A 22,812-nucleotide genomic window follows, 5' to 3' on the forward strand; every position below is an offset into this window, starting at 1 on the left:
GCATGCATATTACTGAGTAATTTAAGAAAGACATATAAAAATTAAAAATTGTAATAAAATGAAATTTATAGACTAGACATACACATGTTCTTTCTTGCTGTGGTGAGAGGTATGCTTTTTGTATAGTTTGCGTATACAAAATGATTAATTTAAAAGATCATTAAAAAATTCAGAAGACAAAAACTTCAAAGATTATCAAATAAATAACAGATATTACAGTTCATTGACCTCTGACTGAGAATCTTCAGCTGTTGCCCTTTTAATGCATATTTTTGTATTTTTAAAGTGCTGTCAACTAGTGATTTTATGCAGCTGAAGCATATCATATTTTTTTTTTTTTTTTGCTACTGTGAAATAAAGTGTTGAAAGAAATCCAAAATAAAGAAAAAAAATTAGGAGCAAATGAAAGAAAAGCTACATGAAAAATTACATCTGGGGATGAGGAGGAAGTCAGAGGCTTCTAAAAGTAATTGTGTTTTTCAAGTCAATAAATTGTATTATTAATCACTGCAGCATAGCATAACCTTAAGAAATGAGCAAAGATCGAGCACTAAGAGATTTCCATGATATGTTACCTTTGGCCAGTGCAGCTGGTTTGGAAGAAGCAGTGTTTGTGAAGGGAAGCGGGCGGAATCTAAAGCAAGCCATTCCTTCTCTAAGGCAGCCTGAACAAATAATAACATTAATGTACATAATTTAGTTTGCATAACTTTTATAAAGATTCTTTTAAACTGTCTTACACACTACCAATGTTAAGAAAGTATATCAGCATTTCTACTTAGAGGAAAATTTGCTACTTGCTCTCGTTATGACTCTGTTTAATGCAAACATTCTAAAAAAATGGGATAAAATTTTTCATCCCCAAGTAGAATAAAGTAAAACCTTGAGTACTCACATGTTCTAAAAAATGAGAAGTACAGATTGTTCAGTGTATTTAACTGTTTGAGAACTAGGACTCTGAGCCAACTCTAAATGTAACTGAAGGACATAATCGTTTAACTTTTTATTATGCAAATTATAATATTTTCCAGCAAACCTCACTATTTAAAATGTATATTATTTTAACACATTAGTATCACTTTTTTCTGAAAATACTATCTGTAGGTTAGCTTTTACTTAATTTTAGTTCAAAATTTCACAAATTTTCTGAATATATGGGGAAAAAAAGAATTTTGTGGCAATATATGGAACATGGTTCCTGATATTATATTCTCTAATTCAAAGGTTTGAATGATAAAAATATAAAATTTGAAATGGTTTTAAGTCACTTCACTCTTCATCTTATAAGATTTTTATTCCATTTTTATTCCATAGGCAATTTCCAAACTTTTTATCTTTCTACACTGGAACTGTGCAAGTTACACTAGTTTTGTATAATTTAGGATATAAAAAAATTAGGATATCATTATCTAAATTTTATTTGCTTGGCTTATCTAATATGGTTTAAATAATAATCTTTGGTTCTATAATTTTTAAAAAATCTTTACGGAAAAAGGATGGTCAGAATACCAATGAACCTGATTTTTAAAAGTTTCTAAAATGATCAAACATATTTATGTTTTAAAAACTGGAATGACTATAAACTAAGACTTAAATTCAATTTTCCATTTATATAGTTTCAGTGTTTCTTGACTGTCTCTTGAAAGACCATTGGAAAGGCCAGACTAAGACACCCAGACTACAGACCAGCAGTGCGATGGCAGACCATTGCTCACAGCGTTCAGTCTTAGGGAATCTAATCAGATTATGTTATCTGAATATCTATGTAAAAAGAACACACTTGTGCACCAGTACATTGTTCAGTTCCACCTGGGAAGAGATTATTAACACCTATGTCACAGTTATATGCTGGTTATACCTGGTTTAAGAATATATATCTGACTTGAGGGGCTACTAAATGCAAAATTGCAAGCAGTATGCGTGGCTGAGGTTTTTTAAATATTTATTCTGTATGACAATTCAAGGAAAATTTAGGTCTATCCCAGAAAAGATCAAGGTCCAAGACATATCAGTTATCGTTAAATTAATATTCTTATTCTGTAAAACTGCTAAAATGAAGAGATGTGGAGACAATACTACAAAAGACAAAATGCCAGAGGATTCTGGGATCATGGTGGATTAGGGAGCACCGGGAACCTGTCTCCCAACCTACACAACAACTGAACCCGCAGAATCTGTCCATTATAACCATTTTAGAAGCCTAGAGTCTACTCGGAGAAGGCAATGGCACCCTACTCCAGTACTCTTGCCTGGAAAATCCCATGGATGGAAGAGCCTGGTGGGCTGCAGTCTATGGGGTCGCTCAGAGTCGGACACGACTGAGCGACTTCACTTTCACTTTTCACTTCTATGCATTGGAGAAGGAAATGGCAACCCACTCCAGTATTCTTGCCTAGAGAATCCCAGGGATGGGGGAGCCTGGTGGGCTGCCGTTTCAGGGGTCGCACAGAGTCGGACACGACTGAAGTGACTTAGCAGCAGCAGCAGCAGAGTCTACTGAAGGCTTGTAATGCCCTGGGGAAAATGGTTAATTTTGGTCAATGTCAACTCTTAGCACAGTAACCTATCTTCCATTCCCCAGTCCCAAGGCAGGCAGTCGTTCATGTGTTTCCAGAGTAGGTTGCACATAGCTTGCAGTGGTGAGGGCAGACAATGAGGATGCTGTCTTCCAAATATTGGAGATATGTGATTGGCCTTTGTTTGTTGCTTCTGATCACAGAGGTACAAAGAGGTGAGTGGCCATATCATATAGATGATACCATATAGATGTTTCTTCCTTGGAAAAGCTACATAAAGTCTGGGGAAATTTTTAGTTCTATTGATATCTAAAAGTGCAGAAAACTTTGAAAATAGCTTTTCTAATTTTTTTTAATATAAGGTGACAGACATTTTTAAGATTCTAGAATAATTCTTTAACTTTAGTCTTTTAAAAATTTTAGAGACATAAATAGAAGGTGCAATATAAAATGCTAAAGATACTTAGTAATTATATAATCTCAACCAAAAATGTTACCAAGACTACTGATTTATATCAGTTCAAGCTTATTAATATCAAATACACATGGCAGTATCTAGTATGTTAAGAAAAAAACTCAAAACATCAGGAGGAATTGGTCATAATTATAAATATGCTACTGTTTAAAAATGTATATTAATATGTCTTTCTTACTGCTGGGCATATACAAATTTCATTTATTGCTTAAGAAAATCTTCTGCTCAGATATTCCTTAATTTACAACTGAGAATTTGGAAAGCTTTCTGTTTATTAGAAGACTAAATCAAAATTTATTTACATATTAAAAATAAAATTTTTCATGTCTCCTGGTTTATGGGAACTTTAATAGAATTTGTATTTTGCTGTTGTGTGAACATTGTATAATCTGAATTATGTTAAATCACTTCACAGTGATTTTCAGGTCTAATATATCCTTCTACTTTTCTGCCTATTTGTTCTATTAATTTTTGAGAGTTTGATATTGAAACTCCAACTAAAAATCTAAATTTATCTACTTAAAAAAATAAGTGTAATATGGTAGATCAGACAGTAAAGAATCTGTCTGCAGTGCAGGAGACCCAGGTTTGATCCCTGGTTTGGGAAGATCCCCTGGAAGAAGGGAATGGTTACCCACTCCAGTATTCTTGCCTGGAGAATCCCATGGACAGAGGAGCCTGGCAGGCCACAGTCCATGGCATCACAAAGAGTAGGACACGACTGACCCACTAAGCAGAGACAGCATGGATGCACACAACTTGGAAGACTCTCAAGGGAATTAAGATGAATGAAAAAAACAATCCACAAATGTTACAAATTGCATGACTCATTTATATAACATTCTTGACATGACAACATTACAGAAATGGAGGACAGATGAATGGTTGCCAATGGCAAGAGACTGGACTGGGGAGGAGGCTGAGGCTAGAGGGGCAACACGATGGATTCTTATAATGATGGAACAATTTTCTATCCTGATTGTGGTGGTGGATACATGAGTCTACACGTGATAATATCATGTTAAAACTGGATAGAATTAAACACACATGTGAGGACAAATAAAACCAGGGAAAAAGAAAAACATAAAGTTGAATTCAGATAAATTTGCAATCATGCATTCACAACATTTGAATATACATACATTGGACTTTTTATCAGAGAAGAAATGTTTACCCTATAATCCAACTTTGAAAGACTATGAAATAAGGCTATCAGAAGAGCTGGGAGTTACCGTCATGCTTATTTGCATGAAAATGAAAGTGAAACTCACTCAGTTGTGTCCCACTCTATATAGTCTATGGAATTCTTCACGCCAGAATACTGAAGTGGGTAGCCTTTCCCTTCTCCAGGGGATCTTCGCAACCCAGGGATCAAACCCAGGTCTCCCATATTGCAGGTGGATTCTTTACCAGCTGAGCCACGAGGGAAGCCCAAGAAGACTGAAGTAGGTAGCCCACCCCTTCTCCGGCGGATCTTCCCAACCCAGGAGTTGAACTGGGGTCTCCTGCATTGCTTATTTGCATATGTATATCTAAATTTTTTCATGCCAACTAGTATAATCCTTTCATTTAACATATGAAACTAGAATCAGACTTGCTTTAAGCCACAGGTTACTTAGAGTTGAACAAGTCCTACAGATTCTAAAGCCATGTCTTTATCTTGTTTTCTTTCTATAATCCCTGACTCTGAGCCCCAGCAGTTTCCTCCTCTTCTACCCAAGTTGACTCATGCCATTTTCAAAATAATCCTAACACTTCTTGATAACTTTTGTTGCACCTCAGAATCCTTAAAATCCTTGGAAACTTGGCCCATTATGAATCTCAAAACACACTTTCTAAACCCTCCCTTCCAATATTAATGTTGATACCTTTTCAGTTATCTATTAGCTAACTTCAGCCATATAGCTATGGCCCTTGGAGTTCATCTGTGTAATTTTTCTGTTTTCTGAACCATTAGAGCCTGACAGTTATGTGGTTTTTATCACAAAAGCTAACTTAACAATGATCTGATAGACTGAGTTCACTACTCTCACTTCCTTCTGTCCACATGCCTAGATAAGGCAATTTAATCAGTTATGTGGCTGTCCTCAGAAAGGGGTCATACCCTTGCAGCTACTTCCTATGTAATAATTATGCAAAAATACATGGAGGATGACACAGACCTATATTGACAGTCCAGGATTTTCTCCTGATCATTCCTAGGCATAGAATATATTTCTTTCCCTAATAGGAAGTTCCAGGCCAGCTTGATTGACACATTCTTAGGATGAAGCCTGACAAAAAGAGACTTAGGGTATACAAAGTTAATTCTGGTTAAGTTTTATAAAAATGCACTTGTTCCTCTTCTGAACCCTTCCAGACAAAAGGTCTAGGTGTGAACAGAGAATCATTTTAATCACATTAAAAATGTGAAGTTGTAACTACTGAAGTGGGACACATAATCCAGTTAGAATCACTTCTTAAACTAGGAGAACTGCTCATATCTTTGAAAAGAAAACCTCAGATTCTGAGAGGTATAGGGAAGGGAAGGACATTAATGATCTTCTGTCCTTCAGAACTACTCTTGAAACCTCCCACCATAAGAAAAATGTCCTTTGGGGGCCCTCCCAAGCTTGTGCAAACACCTTAAATTTAACTCAGAGCCGGGCCTGCCACCCCCTTCCAGGAGTCTGTGACTACACTGTGACAGTCATTTTCCTAAGTCTATCACGATATTGGGTGATGGCCCCATATCTTGCACCAGTCCCCACTTCCACCTCCTCATAAAATACCTCTGGATTATCAGTCTTCCTATGGTGCGGACAAATGCCACCTGGAAGGTGTCCTGGTCATATTTCACCTGCAAATGTTTAAGAAAACACCACTATGGCCTTGAAAGCATTCAAGTAAGTCTCAGTTCACTGGCCAGGGTTGTTTTACATGGCAGAATTGCCTTAGAATTCTTCTTTGAGGGTCAAGAAAGAGTCTGTGTAATAGCTAAGACTTCCAGCTGTACCTAGAATAAAGCTGAAGTCCAATAGGAAGTTCAATGCAGAAGCTTAAAGAGGAAATGCCTGGTTCAGTTCACTTCAGTCGCTCAGTCGTGTCCGACTCTTTGTGACCCCATGGACTGCAGCACGCCAGGCCTTCCTGTCCATCACCAACTTTTGGAACTTGCTTGAACTCATGTCCATCAAGTCAGTGATGCCATCTAGTCATCTCACCCTCTATCGTTCCCTTCTCCTCCTGCCTTCAATCTTTCCCAGCATCAGAGTCTTTCCCAGTGATACAGCTCTTCCCATCAGGTGGCTAAAGTATTGGAGTTTCAGCTTCAGCATCAGTCCTTCCAATGAATATTCAGGACTGATTTCCTTTAGGATTGACTGGTTGGATCCCCTTGTAGTCCAAAGGACTCTCAAGAGTCTTCTCCAACACCACAGTTCAAAAGCATCAATTTTTAAGCACTCAGCTTTCTTTATGGTGCAACTCTCACATCCATACATGACTACTTGAAAAACCATAGCTTTGACTAGACAGGCCTTTGTTGGCAAAGTAGTATCTCTGTATTTAAAATACTGTCTAGGTTGGTCATAGCTTTTCTTCCAAGGAACAAGTGTCTTTTAATTTCATGGCTGCAGTCACCATCTGTAGTGATTTTGGAGCCCGAAAAATAAAGTCTGTCACTGTTTGCATTGTTTCCCTATCTATTTGCCATGAAGTGACGGAACCAGATGCCATGATCCTCGTTTTTTAAATGTTGAGTTTTAAGACAGCTTTTTCACTCTCCTCTTTCAATTTCATCAAGAAGCTTTTTAGTTCTTCTTTACTTTCTGCCATAAAGGTGGTGTCATCTGCATATCCGAGGTTACTGATATTTCTCCTGGCAATCTTGATTCCAGCTTGTGATTCATTCAGTCCAGCATTTCTCATGATGCATTCTGCATATTAGTTAAATAAGCAGTGTGACAATATATAGTGTTGACGTACAACCAGTTGGTTGTTCCATGTCCAGTTCTAACTGTTGCTTCTTGACCTGCATACAGATTTCTCAAGAGGCAGGTCAGGTGGTCTGGTATTCCTATCACTTTAAGAATTTTCTGCAGTTCGTTGTGATCCACACAGTCAAGAGATTTGGCATAGTCAATAAAGCAGAAGTAGATATTTTTTCTGGAACTCTTTCTTTTTCAATGATCCAACAGATGTGGGCAATTTGATCTCTGGTTCCCCTGCATTTTCTAAATCGAGCTTAAAGATCTGGAAGTTCACGGTTCATGTACTGTTGAAGCCTGGCTTGGAGAATTTTGAGCATTACTTTGCTAGCGTGTGAGATGAGTACAATTGTGCAGTAGTTTGAGCATTCTTTGGCATTGCCTTTCTTTGGGATTGGGATGAAAACTGACCTTTTCCAGTCCTGTGGCCACTGCTGAGTTTTCCAAATGTGCTGGCATATTGAGTGCAGCACTGTAACAGCATCATCTTTTAGGATTTGAAATAGCTCAACTGGAATTCCATCACCTCCACTAGCTTTGTTCATAGTGATGCTTTCTAAGGCCCACTTGACTTCGCATTCCAGGATATCTGGCTCTAGGTGAGTGATCACACCATCGTGATTATTTGGGTCATGAAGATCTTTTTTGCATAGTTCTTCTGTGTATTCTTGCCACCTCTTCTTAATATTTTCTGTTTCTGTTAGGGCCAAACAATTTCTGTCCTTTATTATGCCCATCTTAACATGAAAAGTTCCCTTGGTATCTCTAATTTTCTTGAAGACATCTCTAGACTATCCCATTCTATTATGTTCCTCTATTTCTTTGCATTGATCACTGAGGAAGGCTTTCTTATCTTTCCTTGCTATTCTTTAGAACTCTGCATTCAAATGAGTATATCTTTATTTTTATTCTTTGCTTTTCACTTCTCTACTATTTCCAGATATTTGTAAGGTCCTCATCAGACAATCATTTTGCATTTTTACATTTATTTTTCTTCAGGATGGTATTGATCCCTGTCCCCTGGAGAATGTCACAAATCTCCATCCATAGTTCTTCAGGCACTCTGTCTAACAGATCTAATCCCTTGAATATATTTGTCACTTCCACTGTATAATCATAAGGGATTTGATTTAGGTCATATCTGAATGGTCTAGTGGTTTTCCCTACTTTCTTCAATTTAAGTCTGGATTTGGCAATAAGGAGTTCATGGTCTGAGCCACAGTCAGCTTCTGGTCTTGTTTTTGCTGATTTTATAGAGCTCCTCAATTCTTTGGCTGCAAAGAATATAATATGTCTGATTTTGGTATTGAACATCTGGTGATATCCATGTGTAGAGTCTTTTCTTGTGTTGTTGGAAGAGGGTGTTTGCTATGACCAGTTCGTTCTCTTGCCAAAACTCTATTAACCTTTACGCTGCTTCATTCTGTACTCCAAGGCAAATTTGCCTGTTACTCCAGGTGTTTCTTGACTTCCTACTTTTGCATTCCAGTCCCCTATAATGAAAAGGACATCTTTTGTGGGTGTTAGTTCTAGAAGGTCTTGTAGGTCTTCATAGAACCGCTCAATTTCAGCTTCTTCAGCATTACTGGTCAGGGCATAGACTTGGATTACTGTGACATTGAATGGTTTGCCTTGGAAATGAACAGAGATCATTCTGTTGTTTTTCAAATTGCATCAAAGTATTGCATTTTGGACTCTTTTGTTGACTATGATGGCTACTCTGTTTAGTCTAAGTGATTCTTGCCCACAGTAGTAGATATAATGGTCATCTGTGTTAAATTTCACCCATTCCAGTCCATTTTAGTTCACTGTTTCCTAAAATGTCAATGTTCACTCTTGCCATCTCCTGTTTGACCAGTTCCAATTTGCCTTGATTCATGGACCTAACATTCCAGGTTTCTATCCAATATTGCTCTTCATAGCACTGGAGTTTACTTCCATCATAAAGGTTACAACTGGGTAACCTTTAATGAAGCCTGGTAACCTTCATCAAATGTATCATGAGGATAGCCTAATGAATTTTGTCCTAGCCCCTGTCAGATTATTCACAGTGGCTATTGGAGTGGCTATGTGTGAGAAAATCTGCCACATACATACTAGGGGTACATATTGTTGGGAGATAGCTTTCTTTACGTCTCTTAACACTTCTGTGTGATTTATGACATCTTTTGTCCTGGACTATCTTTCCAAAGATGTTAATATGTTACAGCTAACAGATTTGGAAAATATAGTTTATGAATGTCTTCTTGTGGTGCAGAGGCAAAATTTGTTTGCGTTCTGGTATAAGAAAATAATGACTTCCTCTAGAGCATAAAACAAGCAGATTTTTTGCAGTCCTTATAAAATGTAGGGTTTCGTAGGCCTCCCAATTCCCAAGGGGGAATTCTTCTCTATGGAACTTGAGGGCAAAGGGGAATAAATATCAGCATGACATTTCTGCTGCCTGACAAGTAATACATGTCTCATTTCTTCTGCCAGCCTCCTTGAAAGTGTGGCAGCCTACCTTGTTAGATTGCATGCAGGATAAAATCTCAGATCCCTCACTTCTCAGCATTTAAAAATTTAAGGCAAACTATGGGCTTTATGTTGGAGAAGGCAATGGCACCCCACTCCAGTACTCTTGCCTGGAAAATCCCATGGACGGAGGAGCCTGGTAGGCTGCGTCCATGGGGTTGCTAAGAGTCAGACATGACTGAGCGACTTCACTTTCACTTTTCACTCTCATGCATTGGAGAAGGAAATGGCAACCCACTCCAGTGTTCTTGCCTGGAGAATCCCAGGGACGGGTGGGCTGCCCTCTATGGGGTCACATAGAGTCGGTCACAACTGAAGCGACTTAGCAGCAGCAGCAGCATGGGCTTTATGTAGAGACCCAACTAGTCAATCCTAAAGGAAGTTAATCCTGAATATTCATTGGCATTACTAATGCTGAAACTGAAGCTCCAATAATTTGGCCACCTGACTCATTAGAAAAGACCCTGATGCTTGGAAAGATTGAAGGCAGGAGGAGAAGGCGACAACAGAGGATGAGATGGCTGGATGGCATCCTGACTCGATGGATGTGAGTTTGAGCAAGCTCTGCGAGGTGGTGACGGACAGGGAAGTCTGGCATGCTGCAGTCTATGGGGTTGCAAAGAGTCAGACATGACCGAGTGACTGAATTGAAGAGAACTGATGGACTTCCCAGGTGGCGCTAGTGGTAAAGGACCCTCCTGCCAATGTAGGAGATGTGGGTTCAATCCCTGGGTCAGGAAGATCCCCTGGAGTAGGAAATTGTAACCCACTCCAGTATTCCTGCCTGGAAAATTCCATGCACAGAGGAGCCTAGCAGGCTTCGGTCCATGGGGTTGCAAAGAGTTGGACATGACTGAGCATTCACACACACATGCTTAATAAAAACCCAAATAAATTGATTTTGGTTATCAGTGTCCCCTTGGTTAACCATTTGTTAAATGCAAACATTTCAGACAGGCAACAAACCAATATAAAAACTTCATGGCAGACTTATCTAGGCTTTTTGTTTGAGGCAAATTTATTAAGACAGTTTTATATTCACTTCTTTTATAGCAATTGTAATTCACTGTAAAATTCAAATATATTTCTGATATCTCCTAGACTAGGGACCGTGTCATATCTGTCTATGTACATACGCTGGTACCAAGCATGGTGCCCACCATATGTAAGCATTCAGTATTTGTTGGCTGGGAGTGAAAAATCAATTTGAATAGATGACTACAACTCTTCGGGATATCTTAAAGAAGAGTATAGATTTAATCTAAAGGAACTACTGTTATGACCTAAATAAGATGAAAAGGAAGTTAGATAAGTCTGGTTAGATAAGACTGGTTAGATAAGTCTTGCATTTGTATATAGGAAAGTAAAAGAAAGAAAGAACAACACAAAGCAGTGATACTTTGGTAATTTGATTATGTCATCTGAAGTTGTTAAGATTATTTGAAAATTAAGTGATGGCAATAAAAAAAAACAGTAAAAATTATCAAAGGAAAGAAAAGTAACAATACCTTCCTAATTGGTATTTAGCTTTAATTCTTAGCTCCCCTAAACTATAATCTCTGTATTAGAAACAAATTTATCCATTTAAAACAATAATACATTTAACTCCTTTGCTCAAAACCAAGTAATAATTTTCTATCACATTTGAATAAAATTCAAAGTTCTTGAAATCATATCATGGGCTTTATGTGGACTGTTCCCTGATCATTTTTATGTTTCTTCCTGATCTCAGGTTATTCTCCACCACTAATCAGTACTGTGCTGTATTGTGCTTAGTTGCTCAGTCGTGTCCGACTTTGCGATCCCATGAGAGTAGCCTGCCAGGCTCCTCTGTCCATGGGGATTCTCCAAGCAAGAGTACAGGAGTGGGTTGCCATGCCCTCCTCCGGGGATCTTACAAACCCAGGGATCAAACCCAGGTCTCCCACATTACAAGCAGATTCTTTACCAGCTGAGCCACCAGGGAAGCCCATGAATACTGGAGTGGGTAGCCTATCCCTTCTCCAGGGGATCTTCCTGACCCAAGAATTGAACAGGGGTCTTCTGCATTGCAGGTGGATTCTTAACCAGCTGAGCTACCAAGGAAGCCCACTAATCAGTTCTACTTCTTGTGAATTTTGAGTTCCTTTAGTATACTAAAAAAATCCCTTCTTTTTTCATTTCCATACCACTTAGCCATGTATAGTATTATCTGATGGTTATCCCTTCACTTTATTTTCACATCTCTATCAAAATATTTCACCTTATGCAGGCCTTCTCTGATCGTAAAATCAGATTCCATGCTCTCTTAATTTTTCTTAGGAAAAATTTTATAACCATTTTCAATATGTAAAGAGGGAAACTAGAGTTAAAGAGTGAAATTTTATTATTTTAAAAGGGTTAATTAATTATACAATGATTTAACTGTTCTAAATGTGTATACCCTAATACATATCCTCAAACTATGAGGCCAAGTTTGACAGAACTAAAAACTTAACTTAGAGAAACCCACCCGTGTTCGATCCCTAGGTTGGGAAGACCCCCTGGAATAGGAAATGGCAAATCACTCCAGTATTCCTGCCTGGCAAGTCTCACAGACAGCGGAATCTAGTGGGCAACAGTCCATGGGGTAGCCAAGAGTAGGCTATGACTGAGCAGGAAACACACACAAACAATTATAATAAGAGATTTAGCATTCTTCTGTCAATAACTTTTAGAAAACTCTCCAAATCACTAAAAATAAAGATTTTTTAAAATAAAACTATCAAACGGAGTAACTGAGGTTTTAGTAGCCGTAACACCCGAAAAAATGCACTTTCAAGTGCACGTAGAACATTATCCCCAAAAGATTATGTGCTAAGATGAATTTTTAAGAAACAAATAACATCCATCTTACATCAAACTCTTCCATAAAACAGAAACATAGGAAACATTTCCTAATCAAATAGGCACAATGTTGACATCAAAATCTGAACAGAATTTTACTAGAAAGATTTACAGGCATAGCATCTTCTTGAATACAAAGGCAAAAATCCTAAAAAAAAATATTAGCAGAACAAATTTAGTGGTATATAAAATAATAATACTTTATAGCTAAGTCAATTTGTTCTAGGAATACATGGTTTAATGCTTGAAAATCAATGTCATAAGCCTGCAAAGTGATAAAAGCCAAATCACATCTAGAATCATCAACATCATCATCATCATATATTAACTTCTTGGAAAGGTAAGGAGATGCTAAGGAGGTTAACCCAATCAAATATAGAGTTTCTGAAAGAAACCTATATTAAACATCTGACTTTGTAGTGGAAGCTTTTACCCTGAGACCAGGAACTAGCAAAAGATGACTTCTAAAATCACCACTATTTAACATTGTACTGAAGGTACTAGTCAGGACAATAGAGCAAGAAAAATAAACAAGAGGCATACGAATTAGGAAAAAAAAAAAAAGAAGAAGAAGAAAACTGTTATTATGCTCAGGTGATATGATTGTGGGTACAGAATATTCAAAAGACTTGAGAGATAAGTAAGTGATTTCAGAAAGTGGCTGGATATAAGGTTGGTATACAAAAACAAAATAATATCAGAAAATGTCAAATAGCTGGGAGTAAATCTAATAAAAAATGTACAAGAACACAATGAAGAAAATACAGAGTATAGTGGACAGAGATTTTAAGTTAAATAAGGGATGTTATTCTATGTTCATGAATGTAAAAATGCAATATTCTAAAAAAATCACTTCTTCCAAATTGACTTATAGATTTATTACAATCTCAGAGAAACTTTGAACATTTATTGTGCAAATTGATAACATAGTACTAAAATCTGTACATAAATGAAATGGATCAAAAGTAGCAGAGTAGATCTTTCTTGAAGAAGAACAACAAAGTCGGAGCACTTGTAAGACTAGATAATGAAATTTACCATAAATTATGTAGTAATTAGAGTACTGATATAAGGATAAACTGTAACAGAATGCCAAGGAAAATTAGGAGAACCCATGCACAGCTTCCTGAATGTAAATAATGCTTCCACTGTAATCTCTTGTAAAAAGTATGGTCTATACAACAGATAGCTGTGGGTCAATGAGACAACCAAACGTGTATCTTTGGAGGAGAATTTGACCCCCTACTCACATTGCAGGCAAAATTTAATTCAAGATGCACCACGGATTTAAATGTTGAAAGTTAAGATAATAAAGTTTCTAGAATATCTTAATGAGCTGAGTAAGCAAAGATTTCTTATATGTCATGAAAACAAAAATCTTTTGTTTTTAATTTAAAATAGAAACATTCTGTTCATCAAAATAAACCACAAAGAGAGAAAAAAAGGGAAATCTCAGAATTTAGAGAATGTTTTTGCAAGAGAAAACAGAATAGTATTCAGATTATAAAAAGCACTCCCACAAGTCAATAAGAAAAAAGATGTACAACCAAACTTAAAAAGGCACACAAACACTTGATCATATCACAAAAGTAGATATCCAAATTGCCAATAAGCAAATGAACTGGTATTTAACATTATTAGTTATGAGATAAATGCAAATTAAAAGAACTAGATCAGATCAGATCGGATCAGTTGCTCAGTCATGTCCGACTCTTTGCGACCCCATGAATCGCAGCACACCAGGCCTCCCTGTCCATCACCAACTCTCGGAGTTCACTCAGACTCACGTCCATCAAGTCAGTGATGCCATCCAGCCATCTCATCCTCTGTCGTCCCCATCTCCTCTTGCCCCCAATCCCTCCCAGCATCAGAGTCTTTTCCAATGAGTCAACTCTTCGCATTATGTGGCCAAAGTACTGGAGTTTCAGCTTTAGCATCATTCCTTCCAAAGAAATCCCAGGGCTGATCTCCTTCAGAATGGACTGGTTGGATCTCCTTGCAGTCCAAGGGACTCTCAAAGAGTCTTCTCCAACACCACAGTTCAAAAGCATCAATTCTTCAGTGCTCAGCCTTCTTCACAGTCCAACTCTCACATCCATACATGACCACAGGAAAAACCATAGCCTTGACTAGATAAACCTTTGTTGGCAAAGTAATGTCTCTGCTTTTGAACATGCTATCTAGGTTGGTCATAACTTTCCTTCCTAGGAGTAAGCGTCTTTTAATTTCACGGCTGCAGTCACCATCTGCAGGGATTTTGGAGAAAAATAAAGTATTAACACTGTTTTCACTGTTTCCCCATCTATTTCCCATGAAGTGATGGGACCGGATGCCATGATTTTCGTTTTCTGAATGTTGAGCTTTAAGCCAACTTTTTCACTCTCCACTTTCACTTTCATCAAGAGGCTTTTTAGCTCCTCTTCACTTTCTGCCATAAGGGTGGTGTCATCTGCTTATCTGAGGTTATTGATATTTCTCCCAGCAATCTTGATTCCAGCTTGTGTTTCTTCCAGTCCATGAACAGTATGAAAAGGCAAAAGAACTAGATACCACTATAAACCTACTGGATTGGTAGAAAATGACATGAAAATACCAAGTTTTGGTGAGGATAAAGCTCCTCTGAAATTCTCATATTCTGCTGATAGGACTGTAAATTGATACAATCACCTTAAGATGCTGTTAGACACTAGCTACTAAACACAGGTTAACGATATGACTCAGAAATTCAGTTCTCAAAAGAAAGGTGAATATGCACATCAAATAGCATGTACAAGAATGTTCGTAGTGTCTTTAGTCATAATAGGCAACACTAGAGATAACTCATAACAAATAATCCATCAACAGTATACAGACTTTTAAAAATTGGTATATTCAATAATAGATTAAAAGTAGTATATTCTATATTCAAAAGAATGATATATATGCAACTATACTCATCCACATAGGTGAATTTCACAGACATAATATTATGTGAAAAAAGAGTAAATACTGGATGATTCTACTTCTTGGAAGCCCAGAAATAGGCAAAACTCATCTATGATGATGGGGGTATGAATACTATAGAAGCACAAGGAAGTCTTCTGGGTATAGCCATACGTTCTCTACCTTAATCTGAGTGGTAAATATGTGAGTTTGACTCTTTAGAAATAGAGGAAACAGAATGAGTGCGACTAAGGATGTAAAAGGTAAGTGCTCTGTATGGTAAGAGGGAGCTCAATGTGATTAGAGTATGTGGACACCATGGATGGGAAGTGGTAAATATGTCTGCAGAGTTTGCTGCCTGATTATTGAACCCTTGAAAAACAATTTAAGGAGGTTGTTCTCATTTTGCTAGGCAATAAAGAACTATTAGTTGTTGAACAGAGCATAAATAAGCTCAGTTATATTTAATGAAGAATAATTGATAAACCATTGCATAAATCAGGTTGAAGAATATACAAGAATTCTTGTAAATATTCTATGATCACATTTACACACTATACAAGCTTGTATCCTAAATGAAGATGTTAAAATATTAGAAGCATAATTTTCAAGTGCTATTAAAAAAAAATCCATAACAGTGTTAATAGGATGAAAACCTTAGAAACTGGTTTAGCTCCAAAAGACCAATATTTTAAGACCAATATCCTTATGTTGTAGTTAGCACTTACTTCATCAAATGTAAAATCTTCTACATCTATTTCTTCATATTCTTCTTCAGATTCTTCATTCTTAATAGCCTCTAGAGCTGTTGTCAGTTTCTTTCGCAAAAGAAAGCCCTTCCAAACTGCCTAAACAAAAATTTAAAGCATGTTATACAGGGTTATAGATCAAACTCCAAACCAGATTCTCTGTGTTATCCCATTAGGAAGATAAAACATCTTAGACCTTAGTTTAATGGCTCGATAATCTGTTTTTTGAACTTTATGTGACATTTAAAACTGCAAGATAAATTAAATGACTGCTTGTGTCTAAAGTTCTGAATCTCAGGGGACTTTCCTCATAGTAAGCAGAAAAGAATCTTTAAAACTCCCTCAACTGCACATGTAGGTCAACCAATCAATTATCTGACAATCCCTCCAGGACCCATTCTAAATTAAGAAGAAAGAAATACAGAGGAAAACCAATTCTGTTAATTTTCAAATGATTATGTATAAAATAAACTAACATGCATTAAAGAAAACTTCAACATTTATAAATGGCCCTATTAGAGACTTGGTATCCTGGCCCATAGCAATTAACTAATTTCATCTTTAAATAAACCAATCACATGTCAAAAAATTAAGAATGTTAGATAGAATTTAAAACATTAAGATTCCTCAATAATCATGGAGGAATCTTGGAGCTTTCCTAAATTTAACTCCAAGAACACTAGAGCTTTTAAAAAATTAATATCTTTATACACTGCTAGGGGTAAGCTCCAGGATATATAGTAAATGTAAAACATAGGTAGAAATAAGTGTATATTGCATACCTTCATTTATCTCTGAAAACCGATATAAATATATAATAAACACATATATTATATAAATTTATATATTTAAATATATGTCATTGCTAATATCTACAAGGTGAAAGCATAAAGTATAAAATTAATTTCAAAATTTATTACCTATAGATATAGAAAACAAAGGGGAAGATATAGCAATAGAAGCCAGATGTCTCTGAATATACACTGCTTAGATTTGAATTCAAATTTCAAAATTCCAAATTTGAATTTGGAATTGAGCACATGCTTAAGAAAATTGTAACAAATAAATATTAAATAAAAGAAACTCCTGAAAAAATATATAAAGAGATTTTATGCTATGGGCATAACCACACAGAAGTTATTTAAAGTGACTCTGAAATAGATTCATTTAGCTATACTCTTAGTGAAATGCAATCAAAAGGTAAATTTAATTACAAAAGTTACCTTAAATATATTTTAGTAATTGTATTGTTAGCAATAATACTGGTATTGTTATTCTGCAAAATATATACATTGAGAAGAGGAATATACAAACAGATAATTGCCAGAACATTTATGACAACAGAAATAACACGCAGTCTCTGCGACAACCAGCCTAGTAGGCCAAATCTCCGCAACAGTTAGCCAAGAATGGTTAAGACTTGGTCAATGACTGCCCGCTTCTCTATTTTTGTTCCTATTTCTATCTCAGGACCAAGTGGACCAATAAGAGATAGCCAAACATACTTCCCCAACCAATCATATAAGATGCCCCATTTCTAGTTGGCCAAGGGTGTATGCATGTGTGCGTGTATCTTTGTGTGTTTGTATACACACATGCACTTACCTAGTGGAAACAAGGACTGCATAAATGAGGAAAAAAAACAGACTATGGCAAGGGAGTCAGCCATCATTAGTTGCCTCTGGCAAAGACTCAAAGGTAAGGAAGGGTGTGGGATAAATGTATATACATTTATACACAGTGATGAATACATGATTGTCACATACTAGGCTCTTGTTAAATATTATTTTCCCAATTTCTTTGTCCCCTTGTTTATAAAAATTCTTTTTACTTAGTTTATCAAATAAGAAAAGTGTGATATTATACATCACATAAAGTTTAAACTGTATAATTAACTAAATTTTTATTATTTTGCCTCTAAAGATGAATTTTGGTATAGAAATAATATTCCAATACTTTTTAACTTGCTATGAATAAATTGTAACCTCTCTGCTGCTGCTGCGGCTAAGTCGCTTCAGTCATGTCCTATTCTGTGTGACCCCATAGACGGCAGCCCACCAGGCCCCACTCTCCCTGGATTCTCCAGGCAAGAACACTGGAGTGGGTTGCCATTTCCTTCTCCAATGCATGAAAGTGAAAAGTGAAAGTGAAGTCGTTCAGTCGTGTTCGACTCTTCGCAACCCCGTGGACTGCAGCCTTCCAGGCTCCTCCGTCCATGGCATTTTCCAAGCAAGAGTACTGGAGTGGGGTGCCATTGCCCTCTCAAGAGAGTTCAAAACTCTTGTGTGTGGAAAAGATCTCAATATGAATCAGGAACTTGAACAGTATTGAATGGTAGAAACAGAAGAGAGGATATCTTTGTGTGATGAGAAGCATGCTTAAAAGTATTGCCTAAGAAAGTTGACTTCCTCGTTTTAGTTTGCCCATATGGAGAGAACCATCAGCTCTCTGCCCTCGTTTTTAGTCTCATGCAACTGGGTTGTTATTACAGACCAGGGTATGTCATGTACCGTGGGTGACTGACATAGGGAATCTAGTTACCTTAGGGGAAAACAAACTATTTTTCTTTTCTCCCACTTGTTTAAGTCTGTTTGGGCTGCAGTAAGCAAAGTACCATAGACTTGGTGACTTACACAACAAATGTTTATTTCTTCTAATTCTAGAGGAGGCTAGGAGTCTAAGGCACTGACAAATTTATTGTCTGGTGAGACCAAGTTTCTTAGTTCACAGATGGCTCTATTTTCACTGTGTCCTCACATGTTGGTAGGTACTAGAGAGCTCTCTGGGCTTTCTTCCATAAGGGCACTAATCCCACTCATGGGAGCCCAACCATCACAACATATTCACCTCCAAAAGACCCCATCTCCAAATATCAACACAATGGAGATAAAGTTTCAACTTAGGAATATCGTGGAGAACATAAATATTCAGTCAACAGAACCCTTCATTTGGGGATTTTTAAAAAACTCCTCTTTTATTATTCTTTTATCTGGCATTTACGCTCTCTTGCTTGCTAGCTACCTTTCAAAATGCTTTGCCTCAACATGGCAAATGGGCCTGTGATTTCTTCCTGTTAGGGAGGTATCCCAGTAGGGAGGTACCCTTCATATCCCTTCTTCCCTGATCTTGTGCTAACAAAGTAAAGAGCATTAGGGAAACATGTTTTCTTTCCCTGGATTCTCTCTCTTTTTTTTTTTTTTTTTTTGGTTACATCATCTTTTCTTCAGTTACCTCTCCTCAACATCCCCTTTTCCCTTATACTATTAAGATACCAAGATTAGGTGCAGTTCTAGGGAAAAGAGTATAAGGGGAATTCTTTAATACAGACCTCCAATGACAAGAGTGGAAGGACTGATTCATCATGTCTCACAGTGGATCCAGCCTAACTTCTCAGGGATAGGACTTCTGCAGAGCTCTAAACTGTATTTTTCTGGTGTAACACATAGAAATACCACCCTCCTGCATCAGTGGAGGGTCAGAAATCCAAGTCCCAGCCATGGAAAATAAAGGTAATATAAATGTGTAATCAGTGTTCATATTCTTCTTCTAACTTATTTATTCATGTCAAGCTTTCCACTTTTTTCCCATAGTCATTCATAATCTTTCTTTCTCACACATTCAAATCAATTCCCTGGCCACAGTCCTGTCTATATTAGATACACCTGACATCTTTTTCTTCTCTATGAGTGACAGTTGCTCAGTCGTGTCCAGCTCTTTGAGACCCCATGGAGCCCACCAGACTTCTGTCCAAGAGATTCTCTAGGCAAGAATACTGGAGTGGGTAGCCATTTCCTTCTCCTGGGGGATCTTTTTGACCCAGGGATCTAACCCGGGTCTCCTTCATTGCAGGCAGACTCTTTACAGTCTGAGCTACAGAAAAAAGGGACCGTACTAAAAAGTGCAAGGGAAGCTAGAATACCTAGGCTGTCTGTATGCTAGGAAGAAGAGGAGGACTTGGGTTCTTGTGAGCAGTCTCCACCATATCTTTCATGAATCTTCATTTTGCACCTTCTAAAGCCCAGGCTCTTTCTACTATATCACATTCTGCAAATTCATATTTTTAAGATGAATTGTTTAAGAAACTAGATGATTGTACTGAGGAGACAATAAAATGAAGTTGAGTTGACTTCAGTGATTTTAAGTACCATGATATAAATCAGGAGAGACTTATTCTAAGTTGCAAAGAAAGACTGAATTATGCTTACTTCTGTTACAGACACAAACTTCACAGAAGGACATTCAACAGATATAGTCACTGAGCTAGACTGTTTCATCAAATAATGAACTTTACTTTATTGAATAAAATGAAGCAAACATTCACCATCAATGTTGAAAAATGTATTGCTCATCCACTGATGAGAGGAGGAAGTTTGAACTGCATGACATTTTCATTCCTCATGCAACAGAACAATATTCTGAGACCATAACTGAGGTTCATTTCTTTCCCTCAGAGTTTCCTCGAATCCATTGCACTTCCTCCCCTCCCAAGCCATTTAGGCATCAGCAACAGCTTTGTCTATACATTGCCCTGAGGAATGCAGCCCAGAAAAATTAAGTCAACTAAAATACTAAATGTATTCATTAGTACTATAGCAAAGACAATTCAAAAACTATGCCTTTAATAATGAAAACCAGCAACTTAGTTATAAGGCTATTTTTTTTTCAGTTGCTTATGCCAATACCTTGTAGGCATCTCTAACTCCTTCCTGTCTTTCAAAATCACATCCCCATATACTAATATCACTAGGTCTACCTTCAAAGTATATATATATATATATATATATACCCTCAATATAAATTAACATATATTCTGGAATGCGACTTTCTCACCACTTCTGCACTGCTCTGGTCCATGCCACCATTATCTACTATTTGGATTACTGCAATAGCTGCCTGATTTCCCTGCTTCTACTATAGCCTTCCTAGAGTATTATCACAGCCTAAGTAACTTTGGTCACGTGAGTCCTCTGGTCAGATTCCTTTAATATCTTCCCATGTCATTCAGAGTAAAAGCCAAAGTCTTTACAATGATTTACGATTTATGAGTCCTACTCTTCTCCCTTCACCCCTCTGCCATCACAGTGCTTCCTCCTGCTCTATGAACACTGTGAGTATGCTCCCAGAACAATGTCTTGGAATCTGATGTTTCTCTGCCTGAAATATTCTTCCCCTACATACCTAATGGTTTATCTCTTGCTGCACTGTCACCTTTTCTGGTCTTCCACATCTATTCTGTCTAAAATGATTAATTTTCCTTAGAAACGCCTATCCTGCTTCCCTGATTTATTTTCCCCTTAGTACTTATCACTGTCTAATACACTTATTTATCTGCACATCCCAGCAGGATATAAGCTAGTAAAATTTTTGTGCCAAGTAATATTTAACTAAATGAGTAAATAAAGGGAAACATTACATTTTTTAGTTATTAGCATTCAATTGAGGTGCAGCACCATAAATTTCCAGACTTTATTTTGTATATTTAATTTGTTGTTCTTTTCCACCAGGACACAAACTCTAAGAGGGAAAAGATCTTGTATGCTTTGTTCCTAGTTGTATTTCTTAAACCTAAAACAATGCTTGACAACAGGATGTTCTAAAAATTATTTGATGAGTGAATAAATAAAGGATGAATGTGTTCAGATTGAACTTCATTTTGAAATCTAGTCTTGGTGAGGTTCTGAATTTTTAAGTTAAATGAGTGTTTAAAAGACATTATCAATTAAGATGGGCTTCCCAGGTGGCTCAGTGGTAAAGAATCCACCTACCAATGTAAGACACGCCAGAGATGCAGATTCCATCCCTGGGTTGGGAAGATCCCCTGGAGGAGGAAATGGCACCCCACTCCAGTATTGTTGCTTGGAGAATCCCATGGATAGAGGAGCCTGGTGGACTACAGTCTATGGGGTCCTAAAGAGTCAGACATGACTTAGTGACTGAGCACACACACAACAATTATTTTAGTAGATTTTTACATGCTTCTGTTGTTCCTTGAACAGTTCTAACTGTTGCTTCCTGACCTGCACACAGATTTCTCAAGAGGCAGGTCAGGTGATCTGGTATTCCTATCTCTTTCAGAATTTTCCACAGTTTAATGTGATCCACACAGTCAAAGGCTTTGGCATAGTCAATAAAGCAGAAATTTATGTTTTTCTGGAACTCTCATGCTTTCTTGATGATCCAAAGGATGTTGGCAATTTGATCTCAGGTTCCTTTGCCTTTTCTAAAACCAGGTTGAACAACATCTGGAAGTTCATGGTTCACGTGTTGCTGAAGCCTGGCTTGGAGAATTTTGAGCATTACTTTACTAGCGTGTGAGGTGAGTGCAATTGTGCAGTAGTTTGAGCATTCTTTGGCATTGCCTTTCTTTGGGATTGGAATGAAAACTGACCTTTCCAGGCCTGTGGCCACTGCTGAGTTTTCCAAATTTTCTGGCATATTGAGTGCAGCACTTTCACGGCATCATCTTTCAGGATTTGAAATAGCTCAACTGGAATTCCATCCAATCCACTAACTTTGTTCATAGTGATGCTTCCTAAGGCCCACTTGACTTCACATTCCAGGATGTCCGGCTCTAGGTGAGTGATCACACCATTGTGATTATCTGGATCATGACGATCTTTTTTATACAGATCTTCTGTGTATTCAGGCCACCTCTTCTTAATAATTTCTGCTTCTGTTAGGGCCATACCATTTCTGTCCTTTATTGAGCTCATCTCTGCATGGAATGTTCCCTTGGTATATCTAATTTTCTGGAAGAGATCTTTAGACTTTCCCATTCTATTGTTTTCCTCTATTTCTTTGCA

At 37.3% G+C, this 22,812-nt stretch overlaps 1 protein-coding gene across 4 annotated transcripts in view; it reads right to left on the reverse strand.

Moving 5' to 3' along the window:
- LRRIQ1 (leucine rich repeats and IQ motif containing 1) overlaps positions 1 to 22,812 on the reverse strand; it is a 227,517-nt gene that overhangs the window by 98,150 nt on the left and 106,555 nt on the right. For all 4 annotated transcript variants that reach the window (XM_044941866.1, XM_025284377.2, XM_025284378.2 and 1 more), the window contains 2 exons: positions 15,989 to 16,108; positions 576 to 665 (listed from right to left, as the gene is read on the reverse strand). In XM_044941866.1, coding sequence (XP_044797801.1) covers positions 576 to 665; positions 15,989 to 16,108 — 210 coding nt within the window. The remainder of the gene's footprint in view (positions 1 to 575; positions 666 to 15,988; positions 16,109 to 22,812) is intronic.

The sequence above is a fragment of the Bubalus bubalis genome, chromosome 4, assembly GCF_019923935.1.
Source record: "Bubalus bubalis isolate 160015118507 breed Murrah chromosome 4, NDDB_SH_1, whole genome shotgun sequence".
NCBI lineage: Eukaryota > Metazoa > Chordata > Mammalia > Artiodactyla > Bovidae > Bubalus > Bubalus bubalis.